We start from the raw sequence: 24,698 nt of genomic DNA on the forward strand, positions 1-24,698 counted from the left end.
TGCCAACGTCATACTCAGAGCCGATCGGACGCCCCGATCGACTCGTATAACAAGCCTGTTCAGCACGGACTCCTGGCCCATTCGGTGGGTCGATTAATTAGAGTATTCGCTGCCGACCGTTTAGTCGATCGGACAGTAATCCCTCCGATCGACCGAGGCACCCACACTATACCTTACTTATCCTTACGTGTTGACTTCTTTGACTTTTCTTCAATGTGCAATTGACTCGTGCTAGAAAGACTTTTCTTACCACCGCATCATAATCAAAATTATTTTAATAAAAACTACTAAATAGTTATTATACCATTATAAAAATGACTAAAATGTTACTATACATTGTAATAATTAATTATAGTTGCTACAGCAACATTAAAAATAGGATGTCTTTCTTATTATTATTATTATTATTATTATTATTAAAAATGCCCTTTTATGATTTGCAAAATTTGAGACGGCCATTTGCTTCAGTTTAACCTATACTTTCTATAGGTGTTGTCTTGTGATCAATTAGAATAACTAGAACAACAATTTGATTCAAGCCATTGCACCAAAGTGATTTGATCGATCAAATCATGTGAAAATTTTGATCGATTAAATGGATCAAAATTACTATTGTCTCTGTGTTGTTGTTGTATGTTTTCTTTTTCTGTTTTTTCATAAACACGGAATATATCATTTTTGTGCAATGTGATTGACTTGATCAAGACTAAGACCGACCATAAAAGAAACCCAAAAAAAATAGACCAAATTTTTAGGTCGTGACAAGCAGGTGATGTCGACGTCACACTCCCTCACCTTCCTTTCATTCCGGCGAACTGTTCGAACAGCTCGTTCGCCATGGCCGTGCTCGAGTTCTCGAAAGACTGGTTGGTGCTCGGCGCCGCCATCGCCGGGGTCGCGCTCGTGCCGGACGCCTCCTTATCCTCCCTCGGTGGCGGCGCCGCCTGCTGCTTCTGCACGGCAGCCTCCGGAGGGTTCGCCTCCTGCATCTGGAGCGAGTATTCCAGGTTCCAGAGCACGTCTCCCATGGACGGCCGGTCGACGCCGTAATTCTCTAGGCACTTCTCCGCTGCCTCCACGAACTTGTTGAGCGAGTCCTCGTTGATGGTTCCGGCGATGTTGGAGTCGATGATTTTTTCAATCAGCCCCTTCCGCTTCCACTGCAGCGCCCACTCCGCCAGGTTGACCTGCTCCCGCGGCAGCATGGGGTCTAGTGCCGGCCGCGCGCAGAGCGCCTCCAGCAGCACCACCCCGAACGAGTACACGTCCGACTTGTCCGTCAGCTGCTGGCACCGGAAGTACTCCGGGTCGAGGTACCCGAAGCTGCCCTTCACCGCCGTGCTGACGTGCGTCTGGTTCATCCCCGGCGCGTCCTTCGACAACCCGAAGTCCGACACCTTGGCCACGAAAGCGTCGTCTAGGAGGATGTTGGTGGTCTTCACGTCCCGGTGGATGATCCCCTGCGCCGTGCCGGTGTGGAGGTAGTGCAGCCCACGTGCGGCCCCGATGCAGATCTCCAACCTCTGTTTCCAAGACAGGGGAGGCAGGCCATTGCCGTAGAGATGGTCCCTGAAGGGCCCGTTGGCCATGTATTCGTACACCAGGATCATCTCCGAGTTCTCGTCGCAGTAGCCGATGAGCGAGACCAAGTGCCGGTGCCGGAGCTTGGACAGCATTTGGATCTCCGTTTGGAACTCGTTGATCCCCTGCTCCGACTGCGGGTTTCCGCGCTTCACCGCCACCTTCGTGCCGTCCTCAAGCTCGCCGATGTACACGTTCCCGAAGCCACCGACGCCGATGACCGCGTTGTTGTCGAAGTTCTTAGTTGCTGTTTGGAGCTCCGCCAGGGAGAGGTAGCGGCCGAGGCCCATCCCCATGGTGGAGGAGAAGGTGAAGGCGCTGCTCTTGTGCGTGCTGTACCCGTAGCCGTAACCTTTGCTCGCCGTGAAGCTCGTGTTCCCGGTGTGCACCGGCAGGAGCCACGACGAGAAGCTGCCACGTCTCTCCCAATCCTGCGGCCGCTTCCGCCACTTCACCACCATCGCGCCGAGGCCGACGAACGCGCCGAACATCATCGCGAATCCCACCGCCACCACCGTGCTCTTCGTGCCGCCGCCTCCGTCGTCGGCTTTGGACCCGTCGACTCCGAACTCGCCGTCGAGGCTCCCCACCGAGTTACTCAACTTCAAAATCTCCACGCCGTTGAGCAGCGCGTCGACTCGGCCGGCGGGTTCCTTCATCGGGCCGATTTGGACTGTGATCTGGTCCGCCGCCACGGAGGCATTGAGTACGATGTCTTTGTAGTAAGGGGAAGCGAGCTCGCCGGTGAGGGTGGAGAGGTCGAGGCCGGAGATGGCCATCTGGCTGTTGACGTAGACATTGAAGTAGAGGTCGTTGAGGGACTTGCTGACGATGTCGCAGAAGTGGAGCCGGAGGAGGTAGGCGAAGCTGGGGTCGACGGAGAAGCGCCACGTCACGTTGAAATTGGCGTTGGCCACTTCCGCATCCGCCATTTCGACGGCGGTGGCGTAGACTGAGTTGGGCGCGATGAGCGGCGTGACGCCTTCCGGGTACTTGATGATCCCCGGGGAGACGGAGACGTTCTTCCCGGTAGGCGACTGGAGAAAGGACGCGTCAGGCTGCCAGGAGCGTCCGAGGGTGTCGTTGGCGGAGGTGATGAGCGGCCCGCCGACGTTGATCCGGTACGCCACCTGCAAATGCAACCAACAAACAATCAGACACAACTTCACCGCCGATTTCACAATCAACATAACGCTCTACCTGAAAGGCTTGGAGAGAGAGATCCACGGTCGCTCCGACGGGCGCAATGGCGGAGGCAGAGTTGGGGAGGAGCGCGTCCGGAGCGGAAACGACCTCGATGCCATTGACGAAGGCGACGGAGTTACGAAGAGGCGAGAAGTGAAGGGTTAGACGCGGGTCCGTGGCGTTGACAAGGTACTCCTTGAGGACCCACTCTGTGGGATCGCCGACGGAGAAGCTGTGGAGCAGAACCAGTTCTTCGGTGGAGACGGAGAAGACCGCCTCGCTGAGGTTGAAGCTAGGGTTTTCGAGAGGGAAGAAGTGGAGGCGAATCCAATGCCAGCCGGGGCGGGCGAGGGTGAAGCCGTAGGTGGCTTCATCTCTGAAGATCCTGGCGGACAGGTAAAGCGGAGAGGGGACGCCGCCGGAGACAGAGGCGGCGGAGGCGCGGACGTCGTCGCTGGCAGAGAGAAACTGGGCCGATTGCGAATCGGTCTTGAACACGCGACCGTCCGGCATCGCGGCGACGGAAGCGGCGCCGCAGTCCAACAGAAAATTGTCGACGGGGGCGAACGTTGCCGCATCGGCGGCCATCGACATCGCCGAGGCGATGACCCAGAGGAGCCCGAAGAAGCAATTCATCGATCTTTGTTTGTTTGTTTGTTACTTTTTTCTTTCTGTCTATCGATTTTCCTCTCTCTTTCTCTTTCTCTTTCTCTTTCTCTCTCCGATCCCTTCCGAGATCAGGCAGAAGAAGAAGAAGGAAAAGGAAAAAGGAAGAGGAAGAGGAGGAGGAAGAGGCGGATATAATCGTTGTTATGGTGCCATTTCCTCCATGAACGAGCTCGATTTTGATGGGCCGTGGAGGATGATGCTATTTATGGAACGATGGAAGCCTGGTCGGTTGTCGATTAGAAACCGGAGAGGGAGCCTCCTATTTCTATTCTCATCCTCAATTTTACCAATGCCAAATCTCTTTCATTTCAGTCATTTGACTTTAAATTTCTAAAAAATAATAATCATAATCATCTAAAATAGTGTAATTTTAATTAAAATTACTTTAAAGGGATTAGGATTCATAAATTATTTATAAATAATAATAGACATTGCTTTGACTTAGTCCGACTTGACTAAAACCATCCTTCTGTTCGGTGAAATATGAGTGATATTTTATTTTAATATTTTTTTTAAAAAAATATTTTTTATGATTTTAAAATTAATTAATCTAAAGCTGCTCAAAAGTGGTCAATTTTAGTCAAATTTGATTAAAGGTAGGGATAGTTTAGAGGGATATTTCAAATATACTTAGAATCCTTGCGTTAAAGGAAAGGTGAATAACACTTGTTTTAAAATAAAACTCAGAGATAGGTAATAGAATAAAGACATAATAAAATAATCATAAACATCAAGAGTTACTTGGTTCGGAATATGTGGCGACTCCTATTCTAAGGCCTGTATGTGAGAGTGCTTTCGATGGACAATCCACTATCAGTTCCAAATAAGTATAAGAGTGAACTTACAATATTAAAACAACGGTAAAATAAAGAATACCAACAAGTACATATCTGAAGATTCTTGTTCTAGGTCGTCAGAGAAGCGTTAGGGCGTCGAGGAGGTATTTTCTGATCAGTTCACAAGAGCAAAAGTCATTCTGAATGTTGTTGTGAAGCTCCTGGTCAAAGCTTGCTTTTATAGGCTATTCCAGGTGCCTGAACCACATGGCTCGGCCAATCAATGCACTCCACATCATCTTGTTGACAGTTTTTGGGTTTCGGGCGGCCGGATCGACTCCGAACACTTGGACCAACTCCAGGCGCTCGGACTAGCTCTGGGCGCCCGAACTAGCTCCAGGCGCCCGGATCCGCTTTTTCCAGCCATTTATTTTCTGTAAAATAAAGTTAGTCCAGGCAATAAACAATAATATAATATAAAATTTGGTAGCCTCTAACTGTCCGATTCTGACTTTGAGTTTCGTCAAAACTCTAGATCGAACTGACGCTTATTGTTCCCTCTTCGGAGAACGCGTCCTCACCTACCCCTCTCAAGAGAGTTTACCTTTTGTCAGACCGGTCCTCCAGACCGACTGGACTTTTGCTTAGCACCCGAGACTTTCGGTCTTAATGTTGAATGTCCACTCCACGACACACCCAAACTTCCACCCGGTCCGAGACCACCATGATTTTAACACAGAATCCTCGACTCTAGGATTTTATCCGAAGCACTCGACCCGTCAAGACTTTCCACCTAAAGTTACCGCCCCCTATGACCTAGGATTACCACTCCCTAAGATTTTTTTCACCTTTCAACCACAGCTAGTACCAGGGGTTAAATTTAATTTAATTTTAATTTTAATTTTAATGTAAATTTAATTTAAATTTAAATAAAAATTATATTTAAATCTAAATTTAATTTAATTTAAACTAATTTTAATTTGATTTAATTTAATTTTAATGGTAATTTAATTTTAATTCCTTTTTAATTTAATTTGAATTTAATTTTAATGTTAATATTAATTTAATTTTAATTTTATTTTAATTTAGTTTAATTTATAATTTAAATTTAATTTAATTTAATTTAATTTAATGTCATCTTAATTTTTATTTTTATTTTTATTTAATTTTAAAGTTAATTTAATTTTAATTTTAATTTTAATTTAATTTATTTTTAATTTAATTTTATTTTTAATCTAATTTAATTTTAATTTAATTTAATTTAATTTAATTTAATTTAATTTTAATTTAATTCAATTTAATCTAATCTAATCTAATCTAATTTAATTTAATTTAATTTAATTTTAATTTAATTTTCATTTTAATTTAATTTATTTTAATTTTCATTTTAATTTAATTTAATTTTAATGTTAATTTAATTTAATTTAAATTTTATTTTTTTATTTTAGTTTTATTTTATTTTATTTTATTTTATTTTAAATTTTAATTTAATTTAATTTTAATGTAAATTAATTTAAATTTAAATTTTAATTTTTATTTAATTTTAATTTTAATTTAATTCAAATTTAATTTAATTTAATTTATTTTTTTTAATTTTAATGTAATTTAAATTTAATTTAAATTTAATTTAATTTAATTTAAATTTTTACTTAATTTAAATTTAAATTAAATTTAATTCAAGTTTAGTTTAATTTAATTTTTATTTTATTTAATTTAATTTTTAGTTTAATTTAATTTAATTTAAATTTAAATTTAATTTAATTTAAATTAATTTAATTTTAATGTAATTTATTATTAATTTAATTTAGTTTAATTTAATTTTAAAATCCTTAGTCATCTCACCCAATTTATATTTTGAATCTAAGAATCCTATAATTTTTGTGAGATGAGTTAAGTTTGTTGGTGCAATATCCCTCAGGTCAAGGTTGACCTGGTTGAACAAGCTTGTGTCTTGGTTTGAGTTTCGATGTTTGACAATACAAGACTTCGATGATATGGACGAGTGCAGGTGCAGTTGTTCATTTGGGAAAATTATTTGGTGCAATTTCCCTCTGATCAGGGTCTAATCAGGTAGGTTGAAGAAGAGTCAAGCAGGTCAAGGTTGACCAGATACTTGACTGGGAAGTCCTAACTGGGATGTTAGGCAGAAGAGAAATCCTAGTGAGTGAAGCTAAGTGAAAGACCTGGTGAGTGAAGCCAGACAGAAGAGAAATCCTAGTGAGTGAAGATAGGTGAAAGACCTGGTGAGTGAAGTCAGGCAGAAGAGAAATCCTAGTGAGTGAAGCTAGGTGAAAGACCTGGTGAGTGAAGTCAGGCAGAAGAGAAGTCCTAGTGAGTGAAGCGAGGCAAAAAGGAAGTCCTAGTGAGTGAAGCTAGGCAGAAGGGAAGTCCTGGTGAGTGAAGCCCGGCACGGGGAAATCCAGATGGGTCAAGGTTGACCAGACATCTGGTGAAAGTCCAAGTAGGTCAAAGGCATTGACCGGATACTTGGCACGAGGAAGAAAAGTCCAAGTAGGTCAAAGGAATTGACCGGATACTTGGCAAGAGGAGAAAAGTCCAAGTGGGTCAAAGGGATTGACCAGACACTTGGTGAGAGAGTCCTAGCTGGTCAAGGGTGACCGAATGCTAGGTCTTATGAACCAACAGGTCATAGATTGACCGGATGTTGGTTTGGGGGCTTGAGACTTGGTTTTGGGCAAAAATCAATGTCTGGATCGATCAGCCGATCGATTGGCTGATGCCCAATCGATCGGCCGATCGATTGGGAAGGTCCCTGCGACAAGCCTCGAGTGGGCAAGTCGCAGAGCGCACAGAACGTTTCTGGATCGATCGGTCGATCGATCCAGAGACCCCAATCGATCAGTGGATCAATTGGGGTGGCGCGTTTGTACGCAATAAAGGCCGGATCGATCAGCCGATCAATCCAGGCATTTCCCGCAGAGCACAGAGGCGCTCTGGATCGATCAGTCGATCGATCCAAAGCCTCCCCGATCGATTGGGAGCGTTCCAAACGATCAGGATCCGACCGTTGGCGTCGTATTTAGCTGCAGGCGTTCGATTCCTTCGGTAGAACTTCACCGATTTATCTCAGATCCTCGACAGCAACTCCACAGTTCTCTCTAAGCTCCAGATCACCAGTTCTTGAAGGTTCTTGGAGGCTCTTCCAAGTCAAGAGGCGGATCAAAAGCAAGAAGAAGAAAGCTAGAGTTAGGGTTTCTTGTATTCATTGTAAGCTTTGCTTATACTTTTGTTCCCTTTCCTTTCTTTCTATATTGAGAGTCTTGCAGGGCTTCACCGCCTTCGGTAGTTACCGAAAAGGAGTGTTTATTAGTGGAGGTGTGTGTGTGCGTGCGTGGATCCTTGGACTAGTCACCTCTTGTGAGGTGGATACCAAGTAAATCTACTTGTTAGCATTGTGTGTGTTGTTTCTTGTATATTTCCGCTGCACATCTTTGAAGAAACAAGCAACGCCGACCACGAGCATGCGATGAGCTATTCCCCCCCCCCCCCCCCCCTCTAGCTATATTTCGGTACCAACAAAGTTCAATTTCAGGGTTTGATTTAACTTTGTGTTAGATTCAGGTTTAGCTTTGGGCTCAATAAAAAGACATTCTTTGGATAAACTTCTGGGCTATGGTGAGTCACCTGTACATCATTAGAGTAACCATGTCTTCGAGGTTTTTCAAATAGTCTCTTCCACTGAACTTAGTACAAAACTTTGGTCTAACTAGTTAGGATCCGTAAGGAGTAGCTTCAGTTAGTTCCATTCAGCCAAATGCACCAGGTCGAAGTCATATCTTCGTAGACATGCATATACTGAGCTTCCCTAATCTACTATCATCCAAAACTTCACCAATACCGTAGGTCAAGTTAAACTTTGTCCCTTTTTAAGTTAATCCTAATTACCCTGTCGGGTAGGTTATTTTTTGTGGTGCTAATTAGTTTGGAGTCTCCCCTTAAATTATTGATTTTCCTTATAATTATTTAAATTTAAGTTTTTAATTTTTAATTAATTAAATTGATCAAAATTTTCTTCTTTAAAGAGTGTATTTAGGAGTGTATTTAATATTTAAATTTTCTTTCAATTTTAATTTTATTAAGTTAAGATTTATAGTGTTTAAGTTTTTATTAGTTTTAAAATTTGAATTGATTACACGAATTATAATTCTTTAAAGGTTTATCTCTTAATTTTTTATTAACGATTAATTTTGAATTTTTTTTAATATTTAATTTTGAATTTATTAAATTCGATTTTGGTTTTATTGAAATGTTTGAATTTATCTTTATATTTTCTTTGTCTTTTAAGTTTATATTCTTATCTTTAAAATTTAATCTTTTGTTAATTAAATTATCTTGGTTTTGGATAGAATTTTCTAAATTGATATTGTATAGATTATTAAATATTTTATTAAAGTATTTATTAATTTTATCTAAACCTATTTTCTCATTTTTTTAATTTTTAAATTCTAATTTATTTTAATATTTGAATTAATTAATGTGTCTGAATTGATTTGTCAATGTTTTATTTGACTAAGTCACAGTTGATGTCAATTTGATCAAAGTCTTGATTGACTTGATCAAAATCTAGATAGTCATGCAGCATACTAGGGATAATTTCATAATTATCTATATTAGCATGTAGATGATCTAAACTACTACTGATAGGGGTGTTTTTGTAAATTATACTAACCTTAAGCGCATCCCTAATTCGGTAGACTCTTCCATTGAATTTGACTCGAGTTTGAATTTGATTTTGACCTAATCGTCTAACTGCAATGGCTCCTCGTGAAGGTTGGTCAGGCAGGTCCAAAACTCGTGGGCATCCTTGACCTTTTTTATCCTGCAAGTAACTTTGTTAGGTAATAAATCTGAAACTAACTTTATTACCTTTTGGTTTGCTTCCAAGTTTTGTGTTGATCTTCTCAGTACCATGCCACCATCGAAGTCGTTCATGAGGATAAAAGTTTCCATCTACATCCTCTATAGATTGAATTCATGTATCTTGTACATCTCATATAGAGGTGGTTCGTGAATGTTTCGTCCTTCGACTTGAGACATTAAACACTGATGATAAAAAAACTAAAAAGAGGTGCCAAGACTTGGTCTTCTATTAGTAGTGCTAGAGAAAAAATATAGTATTTCACTAACTTCAAAAAATATTTTTTAAACACAAACGATATCTATTTTTCTTTTAAAAAGAACCCCCTTGCTCAATTGATGGTTGCACCAATTCAGAACAGTACCTGTTCTGATACCACTTGTTGGATCGTAGAGTTCGCTATAGGGGGTGAATAGTTATTTTTAAGAATTCAAAAATCAATTCAAGTACGCAGCGAAAATAAGGAAAGTAAGGGCAATGCTAACACAACCAATTTTACTTGGTTCGGAGCCTTCGTCGACTCTTACTCCAAGGCTCACATTCGTCAGTGCTTTCGTTGGGTAATTACTAATAATTCGCAAAAATGATTACAAAATAAGTACATAAATTATTAAACTAATACCGACAACAAGAAAAAGGAAATGAGTCGCAGGTTGGTCGGAGAAGCCTCGCAGTGTCGCAGGAGTAGAGCGCAATAAAGAAGTCGTAGCAGAAGTTGTTGTATTTTGCTCCAGGTGGTGGCCTCCTTATATAGGAAGCTCTGGGCGCCGGGATTGTGACGTAGGCCCGGACCACCATTTTCCAGCAAATCTTTTTCCTGTAAGAAAATGATAGTCCGGGGCAAATACAAATTATACTACCTTACAAAATAAAGTGTTAGCACAATTATAGTCAATTAGAGTAGTAATTAAATTCCGTCTCACCGAGACCAGAATCTAGTCACGATCTCAACTTTGATTCCCAAAATGGTTCTAAGTTAGATTCCCTAACTGGGAATGCATCCTCACCAAGTCACTCCCCTCTAGTGACTTACCTTAACTTACCTGCCAAACATCCGGTCAATCCGTCGACCTGTCTGAACTTCATGCCAGCTATCCGGTCAACCTGTCGACCTAGCTGGGCTTCGTACTAGCTATCCGGTCGACCCGTCGACCTAGTTGGGCTTCGTGCTAGATATCCGGTCAGCCCGTCGACCTATCTGTACTTCACACCAGCTATCTGGTCGACCCGTTGACCTAGCTGGACTTCTCCTGTACACTCAGTCAAAGTATTAGATTACAACAAACCTAACTTAACCTACTTTGTCATTCATCAAAAGCTGAGTTAGACCGTTAGCGCCAATTGCACCAACAAAAAAAAAATCCTTTTTTCAAAAACTTATTCAGAAATATTTGAACTTACTTTTCCAAATAAGGTTTATTTTCAAAAATAGTTAAATAAGAAAACTTAACTTTCCTTTTTTTAAAAAAATTTTGAAGTCTTGAAAAACAATGCTTTAATAAAACAAAAATTAATGAGAAATGATATTCATCTAGAAAATTCTTAAGGATAGACACATAAATGATGGAACCCACAAAAAGTGAAATGGTGGGTCCCATCTTTATGTGTCTATCCTTAAGAATTTTCTAGATGAATTTTCTAGATGAATATCATAGCTCAAAATTAATACCTTAACATTCATTTCACTCCCCCTTAATTAATGCTAAAAATTTAATTAAGTGATTTTAGTTTGGGAATCCTAGAGTTCAAGCATGTAAAACAAAAACATAAAAGTTATTATTTATTTTCCTGATTTTCCATCTCACCCATTTTAGGTTATTAAACATATTCAGCTTTATGAGTTTGTACGAGATAGAGTTAAGTTAATCTTGAAGTTGAGTTTATCTACGATGATATTGAAGACTATTTCAAAAAAAAAAAAAAAAAAGTTAAATTTGAATTTTGAATTTCAAAATATTTAAGTTTGAATTTCAAATTTTAAAATATAAGTTTAATTAGATTTAAACATTTGACAATAATTAAAATTTTGAAGATTTTAAAAATTATTAAAAATTAATTAAGTTTGAAATTATAAACTTACATATTAATTATGATTTAAAAATTAATTATCATTTGAAAATAATTAAGATTTTAAAAATCTAAGAATTAATAATTTGACATTTAATTATGATTTAAAAATTAATAATCAAATAATTAAAATTTTTGAAATTCATTATGATTTTAAAATTAATTAAATTTTGAGATTAATTCTGATTTTGAAATTCAGTATGAAATTAAGTAAGATTTTAAAATTAATTATGATTTTAAAATTAATTATGATTTTGTAAATTAATTATGATTTTAAAATTAATTATGATTTTAAAATTAATTATGATTTTGTAAATTAATTGTGATTTTGAAAATAATTATAATTTTAAAATTAATTATGATTTTGTAAATTAATTGTGATTTTGAAAATAATTATAATTTTAAAATTAATTATGATTTGATTTTAAAATTAATTATGATTTTGTAAATAATTATGATTTTGAAATTAATTATGATTTTATAAATAATATTTTGAAATTAAGATTAATTAAGATTTTGAAATTAATTAGAATTTGAAATTAAGATTTTGAAATTAATTAAGTTAACTTAATTGAATTAATTTTAATTAATTTGATATTGGTTAACTACTTTATATTTTAAACCAAGATCCATCTCACCCTTTTCTAAATTTTCAATCAGGGAACCTTGATAGTTTTGTGAGATGATTAATTTAATCTTAAATTCAAATCTAAGGATTGATCAACATTTGAGTTAGATCAAGGTTTAACAGTTAGCCAATTAAATATTTATTTCAATAATTGGCTTTCAAGCTATGACGAGGTACTAGACCTTCTTGAGTATTGGATCATCAATCACTTCTAGACAAGACTTTTTAAAGAAATTTAATATTTAATTTTCTTCCTGAAAATCCTAGGTCTAATTAGTCAAGTGTAAATCAAGTCTAAGTCCTTATCTACACTAGTCTAAGCATATATAATAAGAGCAGTAAATCAAGCATCAAACAAATCAATTTAATGATAAAAATCATCTTTTTGCTCCTCCTGGATCATAGCCTCAATAAGGTCTATCAAGGTAATGTATTTGATCCTTGGGGATTCAATATTGATTGAGTCCAACTTGATTAATCTGATTGCATCTGTGTTTTTTATTTCATATTTACATGAAGTATATATCTTGTAATACAAGTAAATATTCTGAAGTTCAATAATACAGATCTATAGTAAGCTTCTATGCCTACAACCAATGAAGTTCTATAAGAACTTCTTATGAGACATCAGTTGAGGTTTGTGTTGTTTACATTCCTTTCTAATTTTAATAGAGAATGATCATGGCCAGCATGCGAGTGAACAACTTCAAGGAAATTCAACAGCGTTATACTTTAACAAGGGCCTTAACGATTGAATAACTTGCTTAAAAGAAGTAATGTCTACCTAAACATTGCTTTCTTCCATTAAAACCTCCTTAGCTTTTTCGCAAAGCACCCTAACCTGAAATTTTATTTAAAAACTTATAAATATAGTTATTAATTCATAATGATAAACTGCAAGAAATTCCAAATATTATTTTCATAGGGAAAAAAAGAACACTAAACAATCATTGGACTGCAAAAGCTAATGTCTTAACAATGTGAACTCATTGTGAACTTTTAGCAATTAGCAAGACACAAGAAGGGAATAGAAGCATTTACCTCTATTCCTTGTTAATAGAACAAACAGTTAATGCATGTAACTAGAGGTGTCCTCCTATAACTTGAGTAATATTTCATAAATTTCCAGAGGCTTATGAAAAGATACAATAGAAACCTCTACGAATATTTTTTCTATATAACTTACAAGAAAAATCAGCTCAATCAAAAACTGAATTCTGAATGACATGCTGATCAGATAAACTATTTCCCATCATCTCTAACAAATTAAAGCATTTATAATTGTATCAAGGAGAAATAATTAAGTCACATCGGATAAATAAATCATCAGATTATTCATTAACAAGCAACACTAACCCATCCCATAGTCCAACAAAGAAAATCATTACAGTCCATGAATGAAATATGGACTGACCAGTTCTACTTTAGCAGTTTCAAGTCTGGGAAGAGCTCAAATTTCTCTACAAACTCCATTGTTTAAAGCTTGCATCATAGGATATGTGGAACAATCCACGGAACCGGATCAAAGACCTACAACCGAACCAATTCGTTACGAAGAAAGATCGACTAAAGATTAAAATAGATCTAACGCCAATATCTACCATTTTACATATATAGATCCCAGTAATCACTAGAAACAAACATCTCAGCCAAACTACACGCCATAACAGCATCGTAGATCTGTAAATTGCTAAACACCCACTCAACCTCAGATCTGTAAAGAATACGCATGAATCGAGCAGAAAACCCCCAAAACAAACATCCTGACCAGAGAAGGAATAAATCGAAGGAGCGATCGGACCAAAATAAGCGAGGGAAAGGGCGAGATGTAACCTCCTGTTCAGCGAGCAGCTTGCACTGCATGAGCTGCGCGATCTGCTCGTCCAGGTTGCCATGGGTGTCCAAGGCCGGCACTGGACTCACGCTCATCTTGTCCTCCTTATACCAGTCACCTCCTCAACGTCGGGGGCGAAGGAGGCGAAGAGATGGGTCGATCTGTCGTGGTTGATCGCCTTAGCACCGGGATCTGTCGCTTGACGAAGGTGTGGTCTTGACGTAGAGGAGTTCGGAGGAGTGGTTCGCGGAGAGGGGTTCGCCAGAGAGGGGTTTGCCGGAGAGGAGTTGGATGGAGAAGGCCGCGTGAGATGAGGAGTTGGGAGAAGGGTTCGGGATCAAAAACGATCGGAAGATAGGAGTTGGGAGAAGGGTTCGGGTTTTCTACTCCTTACTTAGATCCAACGGTTTGTATTAATCAAGATTTAGATGAGAACTTAACAATAGACAACACTTTTTAAAAAACGTTGTCGTAGACACTAAAAAAAAGTCTAATAGACAACGCTTTTTACGAAGCATTGTCTTTGACCCGTAAAAATCACTAATAGACAACGATTTTTAGAAAAGCGTTGTCTATTAATAAGAAAATAATGAAATAGACAACGCTTTTCACTAAAAGCGTTGTCAAAAAAAAATAGACAATGCTTTTTATAAAAAGCGTTGTCGTTTAAGTGTTGTAGAATCTCAATTTTCTTGTAGTGAACCCATAATGAATCGTTCTAACGTATACTTAAGTCCTTTAACTTGAGTTTTCAAAATGGAATTTTCTTTCTCAAGTTGTTGGACTTGGGTTGAACTTCCATTTTGAACTAGCTCAGTCAAAGGACTTAGGTTAGTCTCCTCCTTAAGGATTGTTACCTCCTTTTAGAGTGACTTGACTCGGAGGTTAGATTTTGCCAACTTTCTTAACAAATATGAAACTAAAGTTTGTAATTCATCAATTTTAGTACTAGAAATTAGGGAACTTACATTATTGTTTGGCCCTTCAGAAACGGATACGGATCCGTGGCTTCTTTCGGACTCGATTTTCGATTCAGCTCCGATTTCTGATTCGGACTTTGTTTCGGCAACGTATGCTTGTACTGGTAGAGCAAGGAAGCTTGCTTGCTCGTGTTCTTCGTTGGAATCTTCAGAGGACTCGGACCACGTTGCTTTCAAGGCCTTCCTTCTTCGTTGCTTCTGGTTCAGACACTCCGGCTTGTAGTGTCTCTTCTGGTTGCAGCCATAGCGGGTAACTCTAGACTTGGCCTTCGTGTTCAATTGAGTTACCTTCTTCTTTTTGCACATTTTTCGTACCAATTTTATGAGCTCGGTTGTAATTTCGTCGTCGTCGTCTTCTGAGTCTGATTCATCTTCGGACTCAGGTTCGATTCTGCGCTTTGCTTTTGATTCCCGCATTCTGCTTGTTCCTACAATCAAAGCAATACCTTTCTTGGTCCGAGTAGTATTATTTTGTTCATGAAGTTCAAATTCAGAAAAAAGCTCGTCTAGTCTAATTAAAGAAAAATACTTGGATACTTTATAAGCATCTACCATTGATGTCTACAAGGTATTCCTCGAAAATACATTGAGCGCATACCTGATGATGTCGCGATTCTCCACCTTCTGTCCAATTGCGTGAAGGTCATTAAGGAGATTTTGAATCCGCGCATGAAGTTGGCTTGCCGATTCATTCTCCTGCATTTTTATATTGTAAAGTTTATTTAATATCAAATCATCTTTGCTTACCTTGGTGTCTGAGGTTCCCTCGTGCAGCTCAATCAGCTTCTCCCATAGTTCTTTTGCGCTTTTAAAGGGGCCGACCCGGCTCAATTCTTCTTTAGTTAAGGCGCATTGGAGAGTGCATGTTACTTTGGCGTCGATCTCAATTTTCTTCATCAAGGTTATGTCCCAGTTCTGGTATGATACTAAATTTCCAGCACCATTGAGTGGGAGTTCGAGACCAGTTTGGATGACTATCCACATCTCGACTTGCGTCTTGAGGTGGTACTCCATTCGGCTCTTCCAGTAGTCGAACTCTTCACCAGAGAAGAGGGGAGGGTGTGCAGTGCTATACCCTTCTTGGTGGGCCATTAAAGAGGAATCTCGTACAAAAAAAAAATAATAACAAATATTCCAAAACTTGGTCTTGGATTAATAGTGCGGGAGAAAAATAAAAATAGCAATTCACTAATTTTGAAAAAATAATAAAATATTAAAAAAAATATTATTTCAAATTTTGTTATGTGCGATATTTTGTCAATACTGATTAATAGTGAAAAAATGAAAATGAATTTTTCAAAAATAATTTTGGAGGGAAAAAATGAAAGGTAGTTTCACCAATTCAGAGCGCTCTTGCTCTGATATCAATTGTAGAATCGTTGAACTGGGGGGAGGGGGTGAATAACGCTCGTTTTAAAATAAAACTCGGAGATAGGCAGCGGAATAAAGACACAACAAAACAATCGCAAACACCAAGAGTTACTTGGTTCGGAGCCTGTGGCAACTCCTACTCCAAGGCCCGTATGTGAGAGTGCTTTCGATGGGCAATCCACTATCAGTTCCGAATAAGTGCAAGAGTGAACTTACAATATTAAAACAATTATAAAATAAAGAATACCGACAACTATATATCTGAAGTTTCTTGTTCTAGGTCGTCGGAGCAGCATTAGGGCGTCGAGGAGGCATTTTCTGATCAGCGCGCAAGAGCAGAAGTCGTTCTGAATGTTGTTGTGAAGCTCCTGGTAGAAGTCTGCTTTTATAGGTTGTTCCGGGCGCCTGGAACACCCCGGGCGACTGGACCATGTGGCTCGGCCAATCAATGCACCCCCACATCAGGTTGTAGATAGTTTTTGGGTTCCAGGCGCCCGGATCTGCTTTTTCCAGCCCTTTATTTTGTGCAAAATAAAATTAGTCCAAACAATAAATAATATATATAGAGTTTCGTCGAAACTCTAGGTCGAACCGACGCCTACTGTTCCCTCTTCGGGGAACGTGTCTTCACCTACTCCTCTCAGGAGAGTTTGCCTTTTGCTAGATCGGTCCTCCAAACCGACTGGACTTTTGCTCAGTGCCCGAGACTTCTGATCTTCATGCTGGACGTAAGCTCCACGACCCGCCCAGACTTCCACCAAATCCGCGACCACCAGGATTTTAACCCAGAGTCCCCGACTCTATGATTTTGCCCGAAGCACTCGACCCGTTAAGACTTTCCACTTAGGGTTATCACCCCCTATGACGTATGGTTACCACCCCTAGGGTTTTGCCACTTGCCTAATCACAGCTAAGACTTTTCATCATCTAGGGTTACCACCCTCTGGAACCTAGGGTTATCACCCCTTAGGATTTTCCACCTGCCTAAAATCTATTAGGACTTTTCCTGTCAGCTCAATCAACCTTGTTAGATCACAAGACAACTTAACTTTAAACCCTTTGACATAATCAAAATACAAGTTCGATCGTCTGATATTTTCCATTAAAAAAATTATGATCTTCCAATAATATGAACATCCTTTTTATTTTCTATATATATATTTTTTAAGATCAATTAGGTATTAGAAGGGATAAAGAAAAGCTCCTTGAAAATAATCAAGATAAAGGGTAATCATTAAGAATTTAAATCTTACTCAATTTGTGCATTCTAATGCCTTTATTATTTACATAAATAAAAAAAATAAACAAAACAAACATACTGTGTTGTTCATCGCCTCTTCATAGATCTTCCCAAAGAAACTTTATTAATCTATAAAATAAGCTAAAATAAAAACAGCCATTTTGACAGTGGATGTGATACATACAATGAACTTCAAGATACTACTAAAAGTACCACCACTTGATCAATTGAAATCTGAAGGACAAAGTAGCACTCAACTATAAAGAGATGCAATAGTAGACATGTACAGTTGACAAAACACCAAACCAGCTCAAGGATTGAACTTGGAAGAGTCTTCTCTGATCTTTGTGTTTGTGTCAGCAGTTATCGATCGAACAAAAGAATATCGATCAGTATCAATCTGAACCCTTTCCATGATCCATCATTCTCCTTGTTGCTGTGGTCTCCAAAGAGAAGTGAGGAAGAGAGTTATAGTTCCAGATGAATTCTTGCATCCTGTTCTATATCTGCAAGTTTGGTAGAGGAATTCCTTTTACGCCACTCGGTTCCGCTGCAAACTGCATCAATTTGCACAGGCTGCTCGAGCGGATAACTTGCCATGAGGGAGCTTGCCGTCTCTCCCTTTTGTGGAAACCAAAAGAGTAACAACACCTCCGGATACCATGTAAACAGGATATTCAACTCTGGACGATCTGCTACTCGTAGCTACTGTGGGCCAAAGTTGAGATTTTCCCACCTGAACGGATCTACACTCCCAAGCTGTGGCAGGACTCGGAAAAATAAGCAGACACAAACACACACGGCAGCGATTGCGAGCATTGAGTGAACATAAGGCCGTTGAAGCAGCCCCGTTCGATGTGTTCGTCTAAGCCACATGTTCCTCGTCATGGCACATTGAGCACAAGATCCCAACGCTAAAACTTGGGAGCCATGCCTTCTTGATTCTCCCACGGTCGAGATCTCGCATTCAAATGATATTGTCACTTGTCCATTTGCCCTGTCAGCGAGCTTCCTGGCCACCAGATTGTTATAAGATATATTGTTCTTCGACATTGCGTACATGTAGGGGGACTGATGATTGTCATCGAGTACCGAATTCCAGCACTTCAAACCAATCTAAATAACCAGAGAAATAAACAAGTGAACTGTCCGTTAAGGTTCCAAAATCATACGAAATGACCAAACGACATAATTAAAGTCAATATTATCATTTGACCAAAAACAGCCAGTTTGCTTCCTGATTTGTTTATCATAGAATATAAAATAAGAAATAAGGTAGAAAAATGAAAACTAAATTTACCTCTTGTGGATCGTTAGTGAGAACATCAACCATGTCGACCGAATCCTCCATACTAGCAGCCATATGCAATGGGGTAATGCCGCCAGGTCCAGCCATGTCTGGCGGGAAAAGATACACCTTCGTTGCATCATTTCCATGAACTGCACAATAATGGATCAGAAGATCTACCATTTTCCGGCACTTTCTCTTAACTGCTCTGTTCAACAGATGAACTTCTGAAAGCAGTTCGAATGACTCGTGTCTTAAAGTGTCATCCTTTAAGCTTCTTTGCACAAGAATATCCAGAAGAGTACGAAGAAGAGAGCACCAATCTCGTTCCACCGAAAATGTCAAGAGGTACTTCAGCCGTGAAATTGAGAAATCAGAAAACAACAGGCCAGATGATGCATGTGTCCTCTGAAACAGCCAACCAAGCTCATTTAGGAAGTGGAGAACATCCTGCTTTGTTGTGCACTGTGGACTGTTACCAACTTCCTGAAAATCTGCTTCAAGGGCTCTCAATTCCTGGCAGATATCGGCATTGGCAATAATGACAGGAAAGCTGTTTCCTTTAAAACCATTTTCAACCTGATCGTAGAATTCAGAAATTAGTCAAGAGCATGAACTCTTAGATTACAGGCAATTACAAATAGTAAGACCAAACTTTTGAAAATTGCTGCTAGGATGATCACCTCAATGAAACATCGACCGAACTGCTCTTGAAATCCTCCAGGAAAATCAAAGCTCTCAACACATGAATCATCATATATAGTGCCTGGGTATGTGGAGCAGAGAATTTCTTTCGACATGTATTTACCTCTATATGTGCAATGAATCCTAGAAAAATGAAGGAAGAAAACATGAGCAAAAATAAGTACATGCGTATTTGGACTCGAATGCATTGTTTCAACTCACTTGGTGCCTGGAACAGTCAAATTGCGACCTTTAAGAAGAAGGGAAGTTTCCTTCCCACCTACAACAGCAACAGGTGATATTGAAGTCACTTCAGGAGCACTCCATGCCCTCCAAGTCTTAGATATGCGGATCTTCCCTGCAGTTGATATATTGATGCCAATTACTAGGAGTTTGATCTCATATTTATTGCAATTAAATTAGATTCAAACTTCATCAGAGATACTCAGACCAATGCAAGATACTTGAATTCGCTAAAAGGAGGTATTATATATATATATATAAAGGACAGCCCGGTGTACGAAGCTCCTGCCATGCGGGGTCCCGGGGAAGGATCCATTGTACGCAACCTTACCCTGCTTTTTGCAAGAGGTTGTTTCCAGGATTCGAACCCGTGACCTTTTGGTCACATGGCAATAACTTTACTGTTGCACCAAGGCTCCCCTTCAAAAGGAGGTATTATATATGCGCAAGAAAAAAACATACCATCCTTGTGTGACACCAGCTGTCTATTTGTACGAATTAAGAACCTCGCATTTTGCCAGAACTCAGTTTCAGAACATTGAATAAGAGAAGTGACACGCTGAAGAAGATCATCTTCAAGCTAAAAACCAGCATACATATTCAGAATTTTACAAAGTGAACCAAAAGAAATACGTCATTGAGAAAAAAAAATGTCACTGACATCTTCCCATGCTATTGATGGCATCGATAAGTATATTGACAGGACAACACAACCAGGCCGGATGTAACCCTCCATCTCCAAAGGGCTGTTTGAGAGCCAATTAAGTACCTGCAAATAACAGGAAACTTACATGCTACTTAATTATTTGATACAAGAATGTTCAAGGGAAAAAAATTGTAACAGTGAGTTGCAGTACCTGAGCACGAAGAGCATCAGGAAAGCTACTAGGATCCTTGCCAAAGAGTTTGAAAATTATTCGCCCAGTCCGATCCTGTTGTCAGTCGAATAAGCAAATAAGAAAGCAAATAAGATGAGGAATATATTATTCTGAAATGTGCATTACTAGAATGCAAGTCACCTGAGCATCAGAATTGGAACTTGATGGAGAGTAATCTGAGCAAGTTGATTTATAGGCAACATGATCTGCTGTTCTTTCAAAATTCTGAAAAAGATCAAGCGTTGCACTTGGACCACAAGTGGTGCTTGATTCAACATTTGTATTTTCTTCCCTGTAATGTGATCTCCCTGTATTTTTCACCCCTTCGAAAGTCGAATTCAGAGGAAATAATTTTTTCGTAACAGGCGGTGAAGTTGAAGGTGACCTGTCTTCCATAGGGTTGCTACTTTCTGAGGATAAATACTTAATTGAAAATCCCTCTGCTGGAGAATTGTCATCATCAGAAGGTCCAAAAAGTTGCAAAGGCAAACTCTGGTGAAGTTGCTGAGCCATCTGATTAGGAACATCCGTAGGAGATTGACTGATGATACCTTTGCTTGTCAAGGCAACTGAAGCATACAGATTGGTTGGCTTATTATGCAAAGAGGGCTCTGCATTTTGTACTTTGGCCTTATGATTGGCACTACTTTCACTGCTCCCATGTGAAAGAGATGCAGGGACAGGAGGAACGGATGCCGCCAATGCTGCAGAAAGAACTGCCAACATGTCGCTTGCAGTGGATAGTGCATTTTTCTCCTCAGCTGCCTTTATTGATTTCTCAAGGGAAGCTAGAGATCCATCTTGACATATATTCAAATCAAAACCACCAGGTGCAATAGCTCTTTCAGAAGAGTCCCCACTAATTGAAGTGCTTAATTTACTGATAAACTGTAGCAGGTGGTCTTTATCGGGTAGAGGAGAAATACCAGTTGGTGTATCATGATAACTACCTGCAGATACAGCACCAAACTATGAAGTATCAAAACCAAAAGGCAAAGCTTCCATCATTTAGAGACAAGTTACACACCTTTTAAGGGAGTTAACATAGCCAACAATTTCACAATATCCAGGTTCCCATTTGTCGTATTTTCTTGGTTTTTTGGTAGCAATAGCTTAGAAGAATTGTCCTCTGGTTGAGTCTTCCTTCTGCGCCGATTATGTCCTGCAAGTCGCCTTCTACAACTTCTCTTACCCTCATCAAACTCAGAAAGAGGATGAAATCTGGATTCCATGGATTCATATATCAGTATAAACAAGGTTTCTAATATAACAATCCTCAAGAGGAAAGAAGTTTGGAGAGGCTAATTTCTACTTGGTCCAGTCAATCCGAATTAAAAGAAGTTTCAACAGCAAGATCACTCATGATCAATAGTTTAAGCAATAGTTTTTAGCAGAAAGAAAATGAGAAAATGTGAAAGTATTATCAGCATTAGAAGATGCAATAGAACTACAAGATGGAAACTGAAAAGAAAAAATTAGTCAAATCATATTACCTACTACATTGTTGGCAGAACCTCTGCATCTGGTTTCCAACGAGGGCCTTGGCGGTCTTGCTGTGCATCTCGCACACCTTGTGGCGCCTATGATAATCTTTGGCGCTCGACAGATCGGTGCGACAATCATCCACCTGACACATCGGGTAATTGTTACTACTCCCTGGCGAGCCTGACCTCGCCTTCTTGCCAGGCCTAACCCCTGCTGGCTCCTCCACCAAATTACCTCCGCCTCCTAGCTTCAGCGCTAGTTCCCCATTATCATCTTCCAAACTCCTGCTGGATTTTGAATTTTTCGACCACTCACTACCTTTGTTCGCCAGGTCGGTCACAGCAGCAGCTGAAGAAGAAGGCTGCGATCCCAGACAGAGTAGGTCCGCAGCATCCGGCGCGGGGGTAGCGGTGAACCTCACGCTATCCCAATCCCACATATTAGGGTTCCAATTGCCACCGGAATTGGACTGAGAAGAGCCCATCAACTGGTGCTGGCTCTCCAGGGATTGGATATGATCAAAGATGGGATTTTTCCAAGGAAGCTCTCGCTTTTTCGCAAGAAGCCGCGCGTCATGGATGGCCTGGTGATGGTGGTGAAAGAAGATGGAAGGAGCAACCTGCGCTCCGATCTCTCCCTCCATCTCTCAAGATTATTGAAACCCTAAATACCCCTCGATCGCCCCAAATACCAACTCACCTTATTCTATCTCAGAACACTAGGGCCTTCTCCGATCCATTCCTCCTACAAGATTTGTACATGCGGGGGGGAAATTACAAAGAAAACCAACGAATTATTAGAAGATCAAACAAGGAAGAGAAGGCTACCCATAGGAAACCAAAACAACGAGCAGGAATCCCCAAAACGACTAAAAACTGGGCAAAGAACCTCCTTCTACTTACGGAACACAGCTTCTCCACGGAAACACGCAAAGATCTAGGAGAAGACCGGATAACAAGCTCGAAATCCGGATCTCTCGCCACGAAACGAAATAGATGAGCAGAGGGATCTCAAGAAGGGATTGCTTTGGCCGAAGATTGATCGAGAGGAGGAGAATAAGATGGCAGGATCTCTGTCTACTCTGCGACTGGAGGATTGATCGAGAAATTCGCTCACTCTTCTCCTCCTCTCCCTCTGTCCTTCGATTCCTTCTCTTCTGCTCTTCGCCAGCTAATCGCAGCGTGGTACAAAAATGTAATTAACGGCCCACGCCGTGGGCTATTGCCGAAGGGCATACAAAAGTTGGCTTCTTGCACATTGCGTGTGCATTATTTTCGGTGAGGCCTCCCTGGATTCCGTTATACCAATTAGACCCTTGTAAAATGCAATATTCCGCGTTTTATTTAATAGTATAGTATTTCAGAATGCACAGATGTTTAATATTTTTTAAGTAATAAACCTCTAAAAGATTTTTTTTTAAGTGGTCGGACGGGCCACTATTAGGGGTGTAAACAAATCGAGTCGAATATGTAGAAAAATTTAAGGCTCGAATTCAGCTCGAAATAAGTATATTCGAGTTAGAGCTCGATTCGAAGCTTGAAAAATTCAAAATGTTTGGTTCAAATTAGGATTCGGGTTCGAGTTCAGCTCGAAATATTCGAACATGTTAGCGAACTATTCGAATTATTGCTCGAAAATATGTTCGAAATGCTCCAAATTTATTTATTTAATTTATATTTAACTTATATTAATAAATATTAAGGTTCGCGAGCACCTCGAATAATATAATTTGGGCTCGAGTTCAACTGAAAAAAAGTTCGAACATGTTCGAGTTCGGCTCGAATTCGATAAATTCAAGTACGAATCGAATATTTTTCGAGCCGGCTCGATTCGTTTGCATCCCTAGCCATCATCGTCCGCCGGGAGACTTATTATCTGACCTATCTTTTATAGTCTCTTGTCAATCGGACCATGATTATCCGTTTGGCCATTGTAGTCATCCTCCATTTGATCATTGTAGGTAAGTTTTTTTGTATCTTGGCGTGTTGATCATCTTGATTTTAATCATCATCTTGATAGTTGACTTGTGCGGGGTGAACCCCCCTATCGTCGCATTAGTCGCTATCCGATTACAATTTATTACAATTTTTCCTTAAATTTATCGTCCCTAGGTTATAGTTCAAATTAGGGCCAAAGGTTATCATTTGTCCACCATCAACGACTTCAGTCACCCACCCTGACTATCCAACTATAATTAAAAGTTATTTATTTCTTGATCTATTTTTTTAATGAGAAGATCTAGTCTCAGATATTACACAGAGAAAAAATAATAAATAAGTTGAAGAGAGAAGAAAATAATAATAAAATAAAAATTATAAAAATATATAGTTTATAGTGAAAAATAATTATTTAAATTTAATAAAATAGGTAGATTATTTTAGATTTTAGAAATATTATAGAAAATTAATATAGATGCTATAAAAGTGTTGTTTTTGTTAAGCAAACCAGAAGTAAATTTCGTGTTGCAAAAAATCGTGATGATAATTTTTTTCAAAATGATAATAAAAATTTTAAAAAAAGAATTGGTACCACCATGGCCCATGAAATTTTAATAATTAATAGGATACTATTTATATAGTAAAAAAATTAGTATATTCATTACTTTAAGTTACATGAGAGACGATAAAATTATGAGATCAATTGATAATTAACCGTTAACTAACTAAAAATGAAAGAAATTTTTTTAATAGTATTTATCTGTCAAAAATTAATCTGTATCCCATAATAATAAATTCGTCATTTTCTATTCCACTGGATGATATAATAATATTTGCATGATTTGGATAAGTTGCGAATTGTGTCAGCCAGCCATTTATTTCGCCACCATTTAAATTATCAATAAATAAATTTAATTAATATTGCCACTGCAATTATTATTAAAGATAATAAATTAATTTTTAAAAAAAATAC

General features: G+C 39.0%; 2 protein-coding genes across 3 annotated transcripts; both read right to left on the reverse strand.

The window, feature by feature from the left end:
* Window positions 1–638: 638 nt before the first annotated feature.
* On the reverse strand, window positions 639–3,680 carry LOC122013437 (probable receptor-like protein kinase At4g39110). Its single transcript, XM_042569724.1, has 2 exons — window positions 2,782–3,680; window positions 639–2,711 (listed from the first exon to the last, which is right to left on the reverse strand). Exons 1-2 carry the CDS (start codon window positions 3,400–3,402, stop codon window positions 792–794), a joined length of 2,541 nt encoding a protein of 846 aa, XP_042425658.1. The 5' UTR covers window positions 3,403–3,680; the 3' UTR covers window positions 639–791.
* A 13,633-nt stretch (window positions 3,681–17,313) lies between these two features.
* Window positions 17,314–22,992, reverse strand: LOC122016924 (squamosa promoter-binding-like protein 15). 2 transcript variants are annotated; one of them, XM_042574361.1, is made up of 11 exons: window positions 22,691–22,992; window positions 21,797–22,532; window positions 21,331–21,524; window positions 20,445–21,253; window positions 20,283–20,357; window positions 20,087–20,194; window positions 19,888–20,005; window positions 19,405–19,540; window positions 19,182–19,326; window positions 18,511–19,077; window positions 17,314–18,326 (listed from the first exon to the last, which is right to left on the reverse strand). In XM_042574361.1, the coding sequence occupies exons 2-11, from the start codon at window positions 22,429–22,431 to the stop codon at window positions 17,916–17,918; spliced, it is 3,198 nt and encodes a 1,065-aa protein (XP_042430295.1). In that variant the 5' UTR covers window positions 22,432–22,532; window positions 22,691–22,992; the 3' UTR covers window positions 17,314–17,915. The 2 variants fall into 2 exon arrangements, with proteins under 2 accessions (XP_042430295.1, XP_042430294.1); XM_042574360.1 differs by having other exon boundaries at window positions 22,616–22,992.
* Between the last annotated feature and the right edge of the window lie 1,706 nt (window positions 22,993–24,698).

This window comes from Zingiber officinale, chromosome 8B, assembly GCF_018446385.1.
Source record: "Zingiber officinale cultivar Zhangliang chromosome 8B, Zo_v1.1, whole genome shotgun sequence".
Classification (NCBI taxonomy): Eukaryota; Viridiplantae; Streptophyta; class Magnoliopsida; order Zingiberales; family Zingiberaceae; genus Zingiber; species Zingiber officinale.

Bases quoted from the DNA above. Each gene is read 5' to 3' on its own strand.
- LOC122016924 (XM_042574361.1), bottom strand. From the start codon at position 22,431: ATGGAGGGAGAGATCGGAGCGCAGGTTGCTCCTTCCATCTTCTTTCAC. The intron at 20,195-20,282 runs GTACTGCAACTC...TGTTATTTGCAG, and splicing joins CTGATGCTCTTCGTGCTCAG to GTACTTAATTGGCTCTCAAA. The intron at 20,006-20,086 runs GTCAGTGACATT...GCTGGTTTTTAG, and splicing joins CATCAATAGCATGGGAAGAT to CTTGAAGATGATCTTCTTCA.
- LOC122013437 (XM_042569724.1), bottom strand. From the start codon at position 3,402: ATGAATTGCTTCTTCGGGCTCCTCTGGGTCATCGCCTCGGCGATGTCG. The intron at 2,712-2,781 runs GTAGAGCGTTAT...TTGCATTTGCAG, and splicing joins TCTCTCTCCAAGCCTTTCAG to GTGGCGTACCGGATCAACGT.